At 41.1% G+C, this 17222-nt stretch overlaps 1 protein-coding gene across 1 annotated transcript; it reads right to left on the reverse strand.

Annotated features, from left to right (window-relative positions):
• Nucleotides 1–154: 154 nt before the first annotated feature.
• igfbp3 (insulin-like growth factor binding protein 3) lies at nt 155–16471 on the reverse strand. Its single transcript, XM_067384831.1, has 4 exons — nt 15933–16471; nt 8820–9103; nt 8547–8666; nt 155–2323 (listed from the first exon to the last, which is right to left on the reverse strand). Exons 1-4 carry the CDS (start codon nt 16288–16290, stop codon nt 2204–2206), a joined length of 882 nt encoding a protein of 293 aa, XP_067240932.1. The 5' UTR covers nt 16291–16471; the 3' UTR covers nt 155–2203.
• Between the last annotated feature and the right edge of the window lie 751 nt (nt 16472–17222).

A 17222-nucleotide genomic window follows, 5' to 3' on the forward strand; every position in this document is an offset into this window, starting at 1 on the left:
CTGCTTTTGTCCATAGAATGAGATACCAGGAACAACATTGGACCTGAAATGAAAGAATATGACAGAATTTTCATTTTAGGGTGAACAATCCCTTTAATTTTGTAGAAGCTGTGAAATTACAGTCTATCATTGTGTAAATAAAAATAGTGTTTACATTTTTTTTATTCAAAAAAGAAGGCATTAAATACAAATTATATTTGAACAAAAAACATTTCCTTTCTTAAAGAAAGTGATAGCTGTATAATTTCTAGTTAGTAACATAAAAAGCTTTTTAAAGAATCAAAATTATTTTAAATGGAAATTAAAAAAACAAAACAAAAAAACAACAACAAACAAAAGGCAAATACCCGTGAACGGAGGGATCTTTAAAAGTGACTTGCGGGTGAATGACCCTGGCATTGCACAGAATGAGGGTGGCAAGCTTTCTTGAAGATCAACTATAGCTTGAACATTGACCTTGATGTTCTTTGAAACAAGCTTGGCCTCAGCTTTTTACTTAGCGTTCACTTTACTTTAGCTTAGTTTAGCTTAGGTTAGCTAAAGTTAAGCTTAGATTTAGCTTAATTCATACCATAGAAGGCCTACACATAACCTGAAGATTTAAACTAATGAGTTTTACAGAAGGACAGCATCTTTGCTTAGCTAACAAAAGACACCTAGTGCTCCGAACTGTAGATAAACAACAAACCTAATAAAAGACTTTAGTGATTATATTCCCAAAAATATGCTGAGTTCTATGTTTTCACTACTGTGCAATCAACGGGTCACTGAATTGTTCTCAAAGACATAGTTTGGATCAGCTTATATTTCTTTCTTGGATAAATAATCTTTTTAGCATAAAGTTCACATGCCTTTTTAGACATTTAGCTGGCCTGAAACAAAATATATATTCATATAAAAAAATTACAAGACACAATTACAAGTTAAGGAAGGGCTAATAGCGTAGCATACTCGTATGCTCTTTCCCCGTAATCAAGTCAGATGAGGTGTAGCACCAAACATTTTTGTTTGTCTTTTGTTTAGCTGTTTGGGAGGGGTGGGGTGAGCTTTCTTCCGACGCTATGCTAATAAGCTAACGTGTGGGCTACCTCTCTGGCACCCTCCACCTTTCAAGTCTTTTCTCAGGAGGTCAGTTTTGAGACAACAACACAAGGCCGCCATGTTAGCCTGTAGCTTCCCTACTGGGGTTGAATATCGATATTTAGAGAGACAGAGAGCGAAACCATTAAGCAACACATTTACGCACGGGTTTCGTTAAGGCATGGATTTCAAAAACTGCCAGAGCTACACCGAATTCGGTAATTCAGGGAACTGTAGCGTTACGGTTACATTCAAACCCATAGGAAAAAGACGTCGCGCAAGATACATGCTTTTAGCCAATGCCTATAAATGTGAAGGACAATGATAGTCAGCGTTTGGAGCAACAATCTTATTTTCAAAGTGCTTCATGATGTTTTGAAAGTCAGATAATGCCCGTGTGGATATATCTTAGGGGCATTTCAATGCTGTCCTGAAGACACAAGCTAACAGCTCTGCGTCCCATGTAAGATAATATATACTTTTCAAAAGGGCATTCATCTAAGTATGTCCTGGTATAGAATCGTTTACAATTGGTCGAATCGTATAATCAAACACTAACAGGCTGGAGTATGTGTTCAGGAGGGGCCAAAGTGCATGAAGTGCTTGTGCTTCAGATGGAGTCTATGGCTAGAGCCGCCTAGTGCCACTGAGCATGCCCAGTTTAAACGACCCTACACCAGGAGGGCAGAAACAGGAAGTGGGACTAAGAGAGAGTCGCTGATAGTCATGGCAGAGATCAATACACGCTACAAGCGGAAGAGGGAGACTACCGATGCACACGGAACAAGTACACAACGTCCCTCACATACACAAGAGTACATATGTTCAGACTTAGCGTGCGCTACTGAAATTTGCTTGTACTTTTGATTATGTTCACACTTCCCTCTCGGGATACAGTCCAAAACAAGAAGATGTGACACTCTCTCTCTGTCTCCTCCTCTCGGTCTCCCCACTCTCCTGAAGTGTAAAGTGAGTTGCTGGTCACGTGAGTCCATGCCTCAGCATACAAGTGGGAGGTCAGCTTTGGGACAGCACTTTTGAATCTGTATTCATGTAGTTCTTAAGGGGAGATATCCCTCTTTGTCTCCCTGTTTCCACCGCTCTGCCTCTCTCTCTCTCCCCTTCACTTCGTCTCCATGTTATAGCAGTGGACTTTCTCCTTTTCTTCATAGCCGGGTATAGACTGTCCATACTTGTCCACACACCAGCAGTGACCTCTTTTGCGCCCTTTGGATGGACGGCACTGCGGAGAGAGTGGGTGAGACAGGAAGAGAAATGCATAACCATATGATATTTGGACGGGTATATGCAAAACAGACAACATGCTCCAAATGGAAGAGACAGTGGCATAAACACACATTTCTCATCGCATCGCACTTAGGTGAGAGAGAGTAACACGAATACTACAGCCAGAGAGAGAAAGAGGGAGAGAGATTGTGGTAGAAGAATGCTAGAGGGGATTCAAGGGGAAATATATAAGGAGTAGAGCGAGAGAGCAAGTTAATTTTTTTGAAATATTTCATTCTCTTTTGTAATTTACTGTAATAATCAGGTGCGCTGATTATTATCTGTTGCCATTTATCCAGCACCAATGAATCCCATTAAATTTGTATTGCGAAATAAGTAAAGGGTTAGTTCACCCAAAAATGAAAATTCTGTCATTAATTAATCACCCTCATGTCGTTCCAAACCGGCAAGTCTTTTGTTCATCTTTGGAACACAAATTAAGATATTTTTGATGAAATCCGAGAGGTATATGACTCATACATTTATGTAACTACCACTTTGACCCTTCAAAAAGAGACCGTAAAACTAATCCATATGAACTGGGCGGTTTAGTCCAAAGTTTCTGAAGAAACACAGACGCTTTATATGATGAACAGATTGAATTTAGGCTTTTATTCACGTATAAACATTCATCAACTCAGACATCAGTTGCGGTAAACGGAAGCTCAAGCACGTTTGCTTGATGTGCGAGAACCAATGAGGTTCATTGTCGTGTTACGCATCACGTTTGAGCTTCGGCAAGAACCAATGAGGTTCATTCGTCAAGCAGGTTTGGTTGAGCTTCTGTTTATGTTTGCTGGTCAATGATTATATGTAAATAAAGGCTTAAATTAAATCTGTTCATCACATAAAGTGATCGAGTCTCTTTGGAAAATTTGGACTGAACCGCTCAATTTATATGGATTAGTTTTAAGATCGCTTTTAGAACTTTTTGAAGCGTCAAAGTAGTCACGTAGATTTTCTGGACAGAAAGCTCTCAGATTTCATCAAAAATTAATTTTAGATGAACAAAAGTCTTACGGGTTTGAAACGACATGAGGGTGAGAAACTAATGACAGAATTTCTAAATGTAATCAATAAAATATTTAACTAAATGGAACTTCATTATAAAATGAATAGGGTATAACTCCGTTACAATAACTAACAATGCTTATCATGTTGAAAATCAAAACATGCTTATCCTAAGAGAGATTATAGTTAAGTCTCTGTCCGTTTCACTCGTGCTGTCTTTCTCTCCTTTGGCAGTGAGTTGGAGACATGTGCAAGTCAAACATCACATCTAAGTTGGAAGAATGCACGCCTGCCATTCACAGTGTGTGTTTATGTGTTTATGAGAAATAGAAAAATCAATGCATAAAAAAAATGTCTTCTGTGGTTCAGGGGTATTTAAATGGATACAGAGAAGTGTATACACACACACACACACACGGTAATGAAAAATGATCTGCAGTATGTACTGAACTTCCCTTGTTTGCATTTGCTGATTATTTACATGCAAGTTTTGACAACTTGTGAATATCGAAATTCATAAACACACACATACACACACGACCCAGTTTTGCTTAAATGCCTCTGTCAGCCTGCTGCTGATGGAATTGTGATTTTGTGTTCATAAAAACAGTTGAAAGTGAGAAGGTAAATTTGACCAAGCTAAAATATTTGCCAAGGACCGTTAAAGAGCTGCTAGGACTATTTTAGGAAACTGGCATCGACTCAAAGTCATCTGGAGCTTATTATACTACACAGGCAAAACAAATACACACACACACACACACACAAACAAACACGCGTATACACACACACACACACACATCCTCGGGTGGTACATTCATTAGTAAAAATCTATTCTTTCGGACATGAGGAAGGAAAGAAAGAAAGAAAAAAAGAAAGAAAGAAAGAAAAGAAAAAGAAAGAAAGAACTATGGAAAAACAGATAAAAAGACATTGTGCAAGAAAGGAGTGGATGAGTCAGAGAGAGAGAAAGAGAGTAAAAGAGAGATCAAAAGCGGTTTTATTGAAAGAGTACCAAATTAAAATACCTCAAGCAGAACAAGAGCAGTCTGGGAATGAAACCTGGCCTCTACAAGGGGCTGTTTCAAATGTTACACTCATCCTTTCAGTTTCAATTGTCTCTGCACCCACTCCACGGTTTTGCAATAACAAATATTTGTATATTCCTAAATAAGTAACATATCACTTTCAAAAGACTTTTTAATTGTTTGGTTATGAGTTTATGTTTGCATCTGAGCAAAAGAGGAAGAATGAGTGTACAGGAAACCAGTGCTTAATGTGTAAATTATGAAGTCCTGGAACAAGGACCGGTGATGGATCTGTCAAGTTTGAGGGCCTGTGCTCACGGAATACAAATTAAAAAAGTGCATCATAACGATCGCTTATAAATGTATTTTGTGTATAAAAGTACATTTCATGATAACCAATGTATTACTTTTTTTTTTTTTTTTACCTAATTATGCATTAAACATATGGTCATTACATAAATTTTTTTGCAGGGGCATATGTGATGGGGGATTCACTAAAATAGGTGCTGGATCCAATTCCAGAGGAGGTGGATCCGGATCCTGCTTGTTCCGGCGCAAATTAAGCCCTGCAGGAAACTACTCGGTGCTGAGCTGCTATGTATTATGGGAATGTTCCATTCAGACTGTACAGACACATGAGATGCTTTCTGTCTGATGTAAGGGGGACTAATAATGACTCAGACAAGGTATTTCATTGTACCGCAGTGTCCGAAGCAGGCAATACAAGTGATACCTTCAATGCAAATCAAATGTTTTGTTCAAACCAGAAGCAGTGAGCAACAACACAATTTGCTGGATGCTTATTTGCAAGCCCCACGCCGAGGGAAATCTCATTGGTCCCAAATCTCACTCCACATAAACTTAATTAATAACGAAATATATTCTGATTGGCTGTGATTGCGTCATGTCACATTTTCACTTTCAATGTGACTTACTAATTATGGAAACGTAACGCCTAATAAAGACACGAAGTAATACTCTAACCGGCATCTCATAAGACCCAAGAGTCATTACAATAGACCTCAAAACACGCAGTGGCTTCACTTATGATTGATTACTGTGTGTGTGTTTGTATCAGAGAAAGACAGAGGTATATTTAGGGTGTGGAGCACACCCCTGTCAGCGTGGCGATTTCTGGAGGTTGCAACACAACGGACCTGTGTGAGTGTGTATGTGTAAGTGAGAGAGGGAGAAAGAGAGCATGTGTATGTGTGTTTGTCTGACTGTGTATGCATATATATATGTGCAAGTGTGTGTGTGTGTCACAAAGCAAGCCTCAGTCAGCGCTGGCCCATAATGATGCCCTTATGGGCAGCAGGAAGGCGGAAGGGCATTAAAAGCAGCCACAGGGTAAACACAGACTCATAAAACACACACACACAAACACACACACACATACACAATATGTGAATGCAACAACTGCATGTGAATAAGAACAGTGGTTGTTTTCTTTGCCAGACTACGAGCAGTGTGTGCATGTGTGTTTGTGTCTGTTAGGTAGAATGCTGTTTGGTATAGACGCTGCCCCTGCAGTACATGATCATTATATAGTCATTTTGGTGCAACTGCAAGCTTAGAGACTAGACAAATAACAAGTATGAATATATATCGACATAGCCTCAAGTCAGAACGAGAGGGAATTGATAGGCCTATCTTGGAAAAGCCTATGTCTTTGCGAAATATAAATATATGCGTTTGTATTTGTTGTATGGGTGACCGTATCTGTGTACTGGTTTTTGAGAGAGAGCGTTTGCACTCTGGATCATTCCCAGCATGCCTGGCATTTTCTTCTAGTCTCTCACCCCGCATCACTGAGATCCTATTCAGCGTGAGAGCTTAAGTGGACTGCGTGGCCCTGGGAGAGCCAGGAGAGCCAGCAGATCAGGGGGCCGAGCAAGGCTTCAGTACAGTAAAATGGGTGAGAGATGCATCTGGATTGGGAATGGTGGAGGGGGGTGAGGTTGGCGGCACTGGGTCCGGCATGCCTGGCCTCCGCTAACACACTGAGCCAATTCATATAATCAAGGCTAAAATTAGCACGGATTGGACTCTGCCCTCCACGGGAACGGCCTTCAGACACACATACCCCCACATACACACACAAACGCTCCCATTACAGATCTTATTCCGGGGAGTGTAGGGACCCCTAGGCACCCAGGACATCTACAGTTCACTTGTGTGAGTATGTATGCACAGGGGTATGTGCATGTTTGCTTTTGATGCTGAAATAAAAATTAATGACCGAGATCTCAGGGTCGACAGAAACTCAAACCAAAGCAGTTTTAGTTGGAGTCAACAGGAGGGCAATCTGATCAGCTTGATCTCATGTGTGGACGCAGCCTGTCGTGCAGATGTTCCTCTATTATTACCAGAGATCCAAGCGAAAGGGTTTGATCTTACAAAATAAACTAGGATATATTTGTGCATGCTAGATACAAGAGAGGATGTGGCATGTTTTCGATTTATGTTGATTGTGCTCAAGTATACGGTTTGTCTTTTGCTGGTTTGTTATGTCTCCTGCTGGCGCTGGAAAACCAACTGATAGACATCAATTATTTGTTTTGTTAACCTGTCAGTGATAGTCACGTACAGGGTAGTCTCAGCCTTAGACGTCACGCCCACGGACCATTGGCTGAACGTCTGATGCGTATGCCACACTTAACTGGAAACACGTCATCTGGTTGGTTGAACTCTACAGGATGCCCAGGATTCGTGTGTGTTGCGTTCTTTAACGGTCCACCTGGAAACTAATGCTGTGTCCCCAAACCCCCTCGTGAAAGAAGAATGCTGTTATGTTTATTACTGTGAGAATGAGCGCTTACCAGGATCATCTAAATGCTGGATTTTCAAAAGTATGTTAAGTTCACGGCTCCACATATGGCTCCAACGTTCATGAATGACTAAATGTATTCAATGCATGCCGGTCTATTATTGTAGGGACATTGACTTTACATTTCCATGCCCCTAAACATGACGCGGAACAAAACGAACTGTGATTGGTTGTGTTACATGTCAGTCAAACGTCCTCTTGGGTGGTCCTTGGCCAACGAAAGCTGCGATAGAGTCCAGACCTTCTGCCGTCAGTCTGAAGATCTGGCTACGCAAGACTACGTACAGGGGCAGGAATGTCACAAGCCAGATTTGCACTTACACGGTCTCCAAAACTTTATTTGTTACAGGTGCCACTATGAATCTCTCTTAGATACTCATGCAAACCATCTGCAAGACCCTTGTCTCTCACCTGGAGGGTTTGCTGAGCATGTTTCTTGAAAAATCCAACCCGAACCTGTTATCAATTTCTCTCCCTTCTGAGATTCCAACCCTAGAGCATAGCTATTTTCCCACCCCGAAAAAACAGGGTCCTTTCAATGGGTCACATGTTCAATTGAACCCCCTGCCACTGAGCATACAGTATGTGCAGCTGTATGTGTGCGTACTCCTACAGAGGTAGACTCCATACGCAGCTCCTTAGCAACATGTGTTTTACATTGATTCTAAATCTCATCCTCTTTCAAAACCTTTCCTTCATTTATCTATACTTTTCACAGTGCCCACAGTGTTGTCACTAGACCGTCATGGTCACTGTGGTATCCGTCAGAGTGGTTTTCCATTTTGAAAAACCAACAAATAATCTGTTTGCCCCTATTTCACCCAAACTCATTAGGGCCATTCAGACAAGGCCCTTTGACTCATGCTCTTAATAGGGGAGTTGCGGGTGACTCACAAATTTCCGAGAATTTCATTTGCCCCCACCGACTACCTTCTCTTGTTCAGACTCACTGATGCACCCCGTCAATCGAGAAAACAACACACACTTTCAAGAACCAGCATGCACATACAAATAGGCCCCCACCCAAGTTTTCAGACTTTTCCAATACTGTTGTGACAGTTGCCATGACAGTTACTTATCGTCGCGTACATGGATGGTGGTAGAATAATAGTTTGAGAATCTGGGCTGATTACACAAAGGTTGCATGTTTGTTCCCAGGTAAGGATGGCCTAAAAATAAAATAGGATCCCTACTTCCCCTTTGAGCAAGGTACTTAGCTACATCTGGGATAGGCCCTGTAATTGTAAGTGACTTTAAATAAAAAGCACCTGCAAAAGAGAAGTCAGGGCACTTGGGTAAAAGGTAATTACCTGTTTTTTCTTGTAGAAACCCTTTTGGTCACAATTTGGAATGCGGAAGCCTCTTGCGTTCAGCACACTTGAGATCTTAAAAATCTTTATAATACTCTCCATTTCCCGACGACACGGACCCTGTACAAACACATACAGAGAACATAGAATTACAGGAAATATCCTACTTACAAACATGTCAGGAGACTGGAGATACAAACAAGGAGAATGGAAATAGAATGTACTCTACTCCAACACATGCGTTGTCTGGATGGAAGTACAGGCAGTGCTTACATATTCAGATTCTCTCTTCAACTCCTGACTGAAGTTGTGATTATCTGTATGGACCCCGCTGGAAACTGGTACTTTATAGCTCTGGGTTTTCTTGGTTTGACCTTTTTGGAGCACCTCCAGTTTATTGGACTGTAGCATAGGATCTTTGGGCTCTAAAGGCGTCCTTAGACCTCCCTGCGTGTCTCCGGAAACAACTGTTGTGAGCTGGATCGTATCAGCCCCCTTGACGCCTGTTGCCCCGGTACCATTGGAGATATGTTCCTCTCCTTCCTCCTCAGGGTTATCTGAATCAAAAGAGAAGTGTATTAATATGCATGTAAGTTCTGACCATTATCAAAAGAAGCATTCATACAACTGTATCTTTTCACATGAAACGGAATAGCACAGGGGGGTCCAATCCTGCTACTAGTTTAGCTCCAACTTGCCCCAACACACTTTCCTGGAAGTCTCTAGTAATCCTGAAGATTAGCTGATTCAGAGGTGTTTTTAAATAGGTTTGGCTCTAAACTCTGCCCTCCAGAACAGGATTTGACACCCTTGGAATAGGGCTGGGACAATAAATTGATGCATCACTCGAATCTGAGATTTTCCAATTGCATCACGATTCTCTCTCGAATCCATTCTGAGCTTAGTTTTTAACCGCACTCTCAAATTCTCACAAAAAAGAGCGTTGAAGAGCACATCTGAGTCTGAGAATGTACTTGCACATCAGGATGCTTTTATGATGCTAGATTCATGTAAAGAGCCAATGCAAACACCCTTGTAATTCACTTCTAACCTTTTCGAACTTTATGAATGATTATTTTATAGAAGGTTCAAGTTGTGTGAGTAAGGAATTGGAAGCAAGCAGAGAACGGCTGTTTCTAAAGCACGCAGTGCCATCTGCTGTTAAAAACTAAGCTCAAAATCAATTCAAGAGAGAATCGTGATGCATTCGGGAAATCTCAGCATCGATCCAGAATCATTTCTCAATTTGCGATGCGTCGATTTATTGTCCCAGCCCTACCTTGGAATAGCATGACCCTAAACATCCATATAGAGTCGTTCAAACAAGATGTCAATTTGTAGGCCAGACTAGATGGCTAATTCAGAATTTCCTATAGGTTGGGTTTTTAGTATAGCGGTTTTTGATTTAATGTGACTAACACTACTTGACGAGACTTCTTGAGTCATACCTAAAACTAGAATTGTGAAGCTGTTGTTTTTTTTTTTGTGACACATAGGCTACATCAATTATCTGATTTGTCAAGCCTGTGGTACTTGTAGTCCTTATTTAACATTTAAAAGAACAAAGCACAGAAGCTTCAAAATTCAGATTTGAGCTATAATTTTTGTTGTAGAACAAAATGTGAACGTTTCTTCAAGTACGTTTACTACAGTCCTTATTTCAGTCATAAATCGAAAAACCGCTATTCTAAAAATCCAGTGGAAATTCCAGAGGGAACCCATGACTAGAAAACACCAATTCTCTTCCAGGTTTTAGGCCTACAGACCGAAAAGCTCTATTCTAAGATTCTTCCTTTCAGAATAGACTTTTGCTTTAACAAGCAAACATGAGATATAAGATGACGCCTCACCAACTAAAAGTGTAAAAGCTCATATACACAGAGAACAGAGAGCCAGAGGAAAAAAAAAAGCAACAGAAGAGAAAGATATAGAAGGGGGGGATGGGGAAGCAAAGGAGTGAGAGTATTTATAGTGCCCTAAGTTACAATCGTTATAGGCGGAGGACAGACCACCTGACCCGAAACCCAGAAACCAAATACGGCTACAGGACGGAACGATTGCCTGCCTTCACTAACATGGTCTGGTAGGATGGTCTAACCAACAAACATCACATGCTTTCCTCTCTGTGCCCAGCTGAAGCTTTACTGTGGGTGCTCACAAAATCTATTCAATGCAAATGTGGTTTCATTGTGGTTTAAATGTCCTTTTCTCTAATCCCACACCATTCCTCAATATGTGAACCCTATACTTATCCTACTAAATAACATTAGAGATGTATTATTAGTGCATTTGTATAAACATCCCAATTTCACTTAATTATTATTTACTCTTAACTACAAGATCCATTACAAGAAAAGTTCACTCAAGCTCTGTCATCATCTACTCATCCTCATGTCATTTAAAACAAGTGTGTTTTTTTCCATGCAACACAAAAGGAATTATTGAGGATAATGTTCAGGCTTCTCTTTTCCATACAATAAAAGTGGATGGTGACCAGTGACTGTCTTCTTTCAGATGAAGACAGAGATCAGAGTTACATTTCCAGGCTCTTCCAAGCTTTATAATGTTAGTGAATGGCACTCCTGATTTTGAAGTCCAAAAAAACTGCATCCATCCATCATAAAAGATATCCACACGGCTCTAGGGCCTTAAAATAAAGGCCTTCTGGGGTGAAGTGATGGGTTTTTGTAAGAAAAATACCCATATTTAAATATTTATAAACTATAATAACCAGCTTCCAGCAGATGGCCTGCGCAAATCGACCTATGCCAAAAGAGTAATCTCTGACCCAACGCATGATGTATTGACAAATGCAGAAGCGCAGAGGATAGAGCAAAGCAAAGTCGAAATGTGTAGGACGTCTGCCGGAAGCTAGTTATTTTCATTTATAAAGTTATAAATATGGATATTTTTCCTACAAAAATGCATTGCTATGCATCAGAAGGCCGTTATTAACACCCTGGGGCTAAGTGGATTACATTTATGATGGATGGATGCACTTTTTTGGACTTCAAAATCGTGAGCGCCATTCACTACCATTACAAAGCTTGGAAGAGCCAGGATATTTTTAGTATAATTCTGATTGTGTTCATCTGAAAGAAATTATACATGACTTGAGGGTGAGTAAATCATGGGATAATTTTAATTTTTTGGTGAACTATCCCTTTAAATGTGGTTCTGTTCCTCCCAGAAAACTTTTGTATGTCTTTTTATGTACACAAGTCATATAGACTACTTTTATTGTGCCTTTTTAAAGCATGACTTGAAATCTCCCAGACAAAATATTTGCACTTGTATGTCACTTTGATAAGAAAACATCTGCCAATAAGTTAAATGTCGAAAGCTAGGCGCTGCAAACTGATTTTGCAGGACAACTTCATCACTCTTTCATATGTGCCTTTGAGCAGCCATTTATAGTGGGCAAAATGCGAGCACTTGAGACACGATGTCCCAAATTGCACTCTAATCTCTGTTTTCACTAACTGCATGGTCATTTCGCAAATGCGAGCAAAAGTAAAGGGTGACCAGTAAAGGGTCCAGCGAGGAGTGCATTTGTCAGCTTCAACAAATGCCTGGCGAGAGTGCTGGGCGAAGATGAATTATGGCAATGTTTAAACATGCTGTCCTCTTGGGGTTTTACAGCTCTTGTCTGTTGAATAAATATTCAGTCTCTGGCCGTACAAAACAAAGCAGAACTCTCGCAGGAATGAGAGACTAATAAACAGCTGGAGCAGAAGAGAAAGAGACAAAATGGACCATTAAATATGGAAAGTGGGAGAGAGGGTGGAGGGACAGGACTGGCATCGGGTACACTGCAAAGTCAGAAAGATCTGAATATCGTGAAGAACTGTAGAGGTAGTTCAGCAGAGAGGAAGAGTTAAGTGAAAACAGATTTTCTCTGTGTGTATGTGAGTAAGTGCGCACTTGTGGCACACCAAACACTCCTCTGTAGCCATGGAAGCTGCGCTCCAAACCAGAATTGAGCTATGCCTTCATTGACGATGACATAACAACAACAACAACAACAACAACTTCTGCAGCATAACTCGAACAAGGTAAGTAATTGTAATGACCACATATAATGACAGCATGTGCAACAAGTTGCAGCCTGCTTCCCTTGCATGACCCACCGTACCTCTCACATAAACAAATCCAGGACAGACGAAGAGAATGGAGGGCCATCTAATTCAGGAACTTGGGAAAACATCAATATTTAACCCCAATGTAAACTTTTAGAACTTTTTATGACTAGTGGCCCATTTTGAGTCACTCAACCTCATGTATTTGTTCAATCCCAAATGAGCAAACAATTTATCATTCTGGCGAAATGAGCAGAGCGCGAATGAGAGAGTAAAAAAGACAGGCACACGGCAGGTACATTTCACCGCCGAGGCTCGAGACGAAAACGAATCCGCCTCTTCTGAGAAATCCGCATTTTAAGTATATAACTGCACACGCACAAACAACGTCATAACTCATAACCTCATAATCTGTCATTCCTCTTGCTTCGCCACTGACTGTTCCCACCCAGAATCACGCTGGGCCACACTGCTACCAGACCAATCAAGCCCTGCAAAAATATCATAATTCATGTGTGGCAGAGCCATGGGGTGGAGCTACGCACACCATGGCAATGGAGCCCTGCTCTCTGGTTGGCCAAAGTGTGTAATTACCATAAAGTGTGGTATGATGGGAAAAGAGCACTGAAAAGCAGCATGGGCTCAAATGAAAGGGCAGCGGAGGGAGAAAACATGAGGTAAGGCACTACTGTAAAACAGTTGGCGCCCCCAAACTGCTTTTTAAAAGTGACTCTGGGTCCTAACAATAGCCTTTGTGTGTGTGACAATGTCATGGCTGATTGCTCCAACACACCACTGCGGCTCTGACAAATAACTAGAGAGGGTAAAAACAAATTCAGTCGGGTAGCTTGACGTCAGTTATGACCAAGAACGCCACTTATTTTGGTTGTCCCTCTCTCAAGGAATTCACTTGGATGAACTAGGCTAGGCGTAAGCTGAAAAATGCATTCTAAGAAATGCACATTCAACAGCTTCAACATGTCTCGAGCTAGTCATCTCTCTCACAAAGAAATGAATTTGCTAGAAATATGCCAATCATTTGACTTGAAGCTCTCAATGGAGAGCTCAGGAGTCCCTGAGCCAGTAAACAGCTAGAGAGCATCATTCACAAAACGGTGATCTCCGCTCTTCTGCAGGAACTATATATAAACCAATGTGGCATTCTTAACGATTGGGTTGGCGAAGCCAAATTTTAGTGCACACACAAAGATACACAGAGCTGTTTCTCTCTCCATCTCTGGCTCTCTCTCTCTCTCACACACACATACACACCACACACATAAAATGGCATAGAGAAGCTGCTGTAGCGCTGAACCTCGAGAACAACGGCAGTAGTGTGGGGCCGGCTCACGGTGGCTGGACTTCGCGACGACTGCCTGTTGCAGGAGGTCGCTGCGTCATGCCGGTGTTCCGAAACTCTGACCTATCTTCTCAGGATGACCTAGCAGTAGTTAAAACTGTCATGTTTAAAATTACAATATCTCGTCAGGCAGAAAATAACCTGTTGGGATGTAGTACCGGCGTAATGTGTTAAAAACATCGCAGAAAACACATATCGGGATTGTCAACAAGGGTATAGCTTATCTTGTTTGTCTGGAGTAACCCACAACCATTGACCCTTACTGTTTTCTGAGAGGTACCTTGGATTTTTAGATAGAAGACTATGGAGATGCTAATGTCTAAAGAATGGGCATATAGTGGCACGAGTGCAGTGACGCTGTGCTATATCTTATGGGCTGTCAAAGGAGAAAGTTCCCCACCCCCTACAGTGCAGCAGTCCCGACCTGTGAACATATTAACCATGTTATGCACAGCAGAGTAAACTCACACTGAGCACAGAAGCTATTTGCCTCCAAAGTGCAGACAATGCTTGTTGGGATGTATAAGACACCACACATACACAGGCTGTGAATAATGGGGATTTGGGTGTCTTTCTGAAAACAAAATATCTTAAGATGGTTTGCTAGTCTTACCTGGTCTCCCAGTCTGGCATGGGTTTATCTAAAATTATCTTTGGGGCTATTCACACAGAATGCATTTTTCTATTCCAATGTGCTACTTTTCCATTGTTTTTCTATACTAGACGGACGTCCATTACGCTCACGTCTTTTGCAGCGCCTCGCACATGAGCGCCTACCGTTGGGATCTCAAGACGTGCTTTTGAGACGTGATGAAATAACGACAATAACGGAAATACGAGAAATGGGCAAACAGCAGAATAGATAAATGCTATTTTTGACGTGGGAAAAAAATAAAATAATAACACTGGCTGTGGCCTCGTCTGCCATGTTGCTGTCAAATAAAATAGTTGCCATGCCAACTTGCTACTGTAAACAGAAGCTAGCAACGCTTGCTCCGCCTCCAAGTTGTTCTGATTGGTCCACTGTTTTGGAACTGATATCGATGAGCGGCTGGTTTAAAGGGATAGTTCACCCAAAAATGAAAATTCCGTCATCATTTACTCACCCTCACATTGTTCCAAGCCTGTATGTGTTTCTTTCTTCTGTTGGACACAAAAGAAGATATTTTTGTAATCAAACAGTTGACAGTAGCCATTGATTTCCATAGTAGGAAAAAAAAAAACACCATGGAAATCAATAGCTACTGTCAACTGTATGATGACCAACATTCTTTGAAATATCTTCTTTTGTGTCCAACAGAAGAAAGAAACTCATGTAGGTTTGGAACAACTTGAGGATGAGTAAATGATGACAGAATTTTAATTTTTGGGTGAACTATCCCTATAAGCCGCTCCGCCAAAGTATATATATATACATATATATTTATATATATATATATATATATATATATATATATATATATATATATATATATATATATATATATATATATATATATATATATATATATATATATATATATATATATATATATATATATTTCGAGTACATATATGTGTGTGTGTTTACTTGTGTATAGACAACATTTCCGTAACCAAAAAACAAAAAAAGTTAGAAGTGAGAATGCACTTATATAGATGTTCGCTAAGAAATCGCCTTGGCCTGAAGAGGTAACCATAGCAACAGTAGGCTGCTCGAGCGCTTATCGGACGCTACACAGACAAAACATGGGTCCTGTCATTATTTATCATCTTATTAAACGTATAAAATGGTAAGAGTATCATAAAAAGTTTTTATTTTGCAAATCATACTGACAGAAATTCCAACCCCCTTAAAATCGTTGAATAAATAGCACTTTGCGCACACATACAGTTACACACGACAGTGTCACACTGAGAGTAACAGTTAAGTGCTGTACATTATTCACAGACCAACCGTGCGCTTACCCTGTCCATGCGCTGGACTGCCGCTTTGCTTTTTGTCCGGTGCCTTCGCACACACGCCCCGTCCCTCCAGCAGAGCCTGCAGAGGTTTGCTCTCCCCGGGGCGATGTTGACAGCTCAGCCCGGTACCGCAGCGCCCCGTGTACACTCCGCACGCCTGGCCCTCGGTGAGCGGGCAAGTCATGCAGCACCCGCAGCCCGGCTCCTTTACCGGCTCGGCGCAGTCCCGAGGCAACGGTTTGCACAGCACCATCGCCCCGTCGTCACACGGCTCGCAGCGGACCACTGGGCTGACGCTTTCAGCCAGCCGGGCGAATGCTGCGAGCAGCGCGGTCAGGCAGAGCGCACACAGTCCCGTCATGGATCCGAAGGGCTGAAAGCGCGCACGGGGGGTAGATGTGTGGGAAAAACGGTGCGTCAGATCACCTCACCTGGATATATTATTACACTAAAGCCTGAGCTCTCAGCATATGCCTTAGGAAAGTAGCGACGCTTTGGGTTAATGCTGCTGTCACGTCGGTTTGATTAGACTGTGAACTACGCGGCTGGGTCTCTCCATCTGTAAGTGAGTTTAAGTGGAACTTCAGGTTTTATACAGGCAGGAAAAGCACGGGCACTAAGTCACTCCCCCTGGTATGAATTATGTAGTCACCGGTCTCGGTCTTAAGGGACCGCGCGCACGCATCCTTAATGAAATCCTTTAACACAAGAGACATTGGTGAAACAGGCTACAGGGAATCTTGCGCGCGCATTTAGACCCGTTATTGTTGTCATTCGCGATTCACTGTCATTTGGAAATTTAATAGCTTAAATATAAGACACGTTTACGCCGCAAAGGTAATGTAACTAAACTATCATACATCAAAAAGACAATTAACTTATTTAATTATTTTTACCAGCTACAAAGGAGAACATTCTACTGCTTAAATGCCCCAATAATCATAATAAAGAAAAAAAAAGTTAAGTAGTATAAATATATTATGGTATGTTAGAAGTGTGAATTCGGGAAAACGACATTAGAAACATCCATCCATTCTCCAAACCACTTGTCCTCTTTAGAGCCACAGATAGGATATTCTTTACAGACAAAGAGAAAATTGTTAATAATAGAAATATCTACTCAATATTTGAAAAAAAAAAAAGAAGGCAAATGAGATGTTTGCAAAATATCTGTATTTAAATGAACACTTAATTACACAACATATGTTCAAAATTACTAAAAACATATTTTAAAATTATGCTCTGAGACCTGCCTCAAAAAATAAGCTGATTAAATGGCCTGGGAGATACATA

This window comes from Chanodichthys erythropterus, chromosome 4 (genome assembly GCF_024489055.1).
Source record: "Chanodichthys erythropterus isolate Z2021 chromosome 4, ASM2448905v1, whole genome shotgun sequence".
Classification (NCBI taxonomy): Eukaryota; Metazoa; Chordata; class Actinopteri; order Cypriniformes; family Xenocyprididae; genus Chanodichthys; species Chanodichthys erythropterus.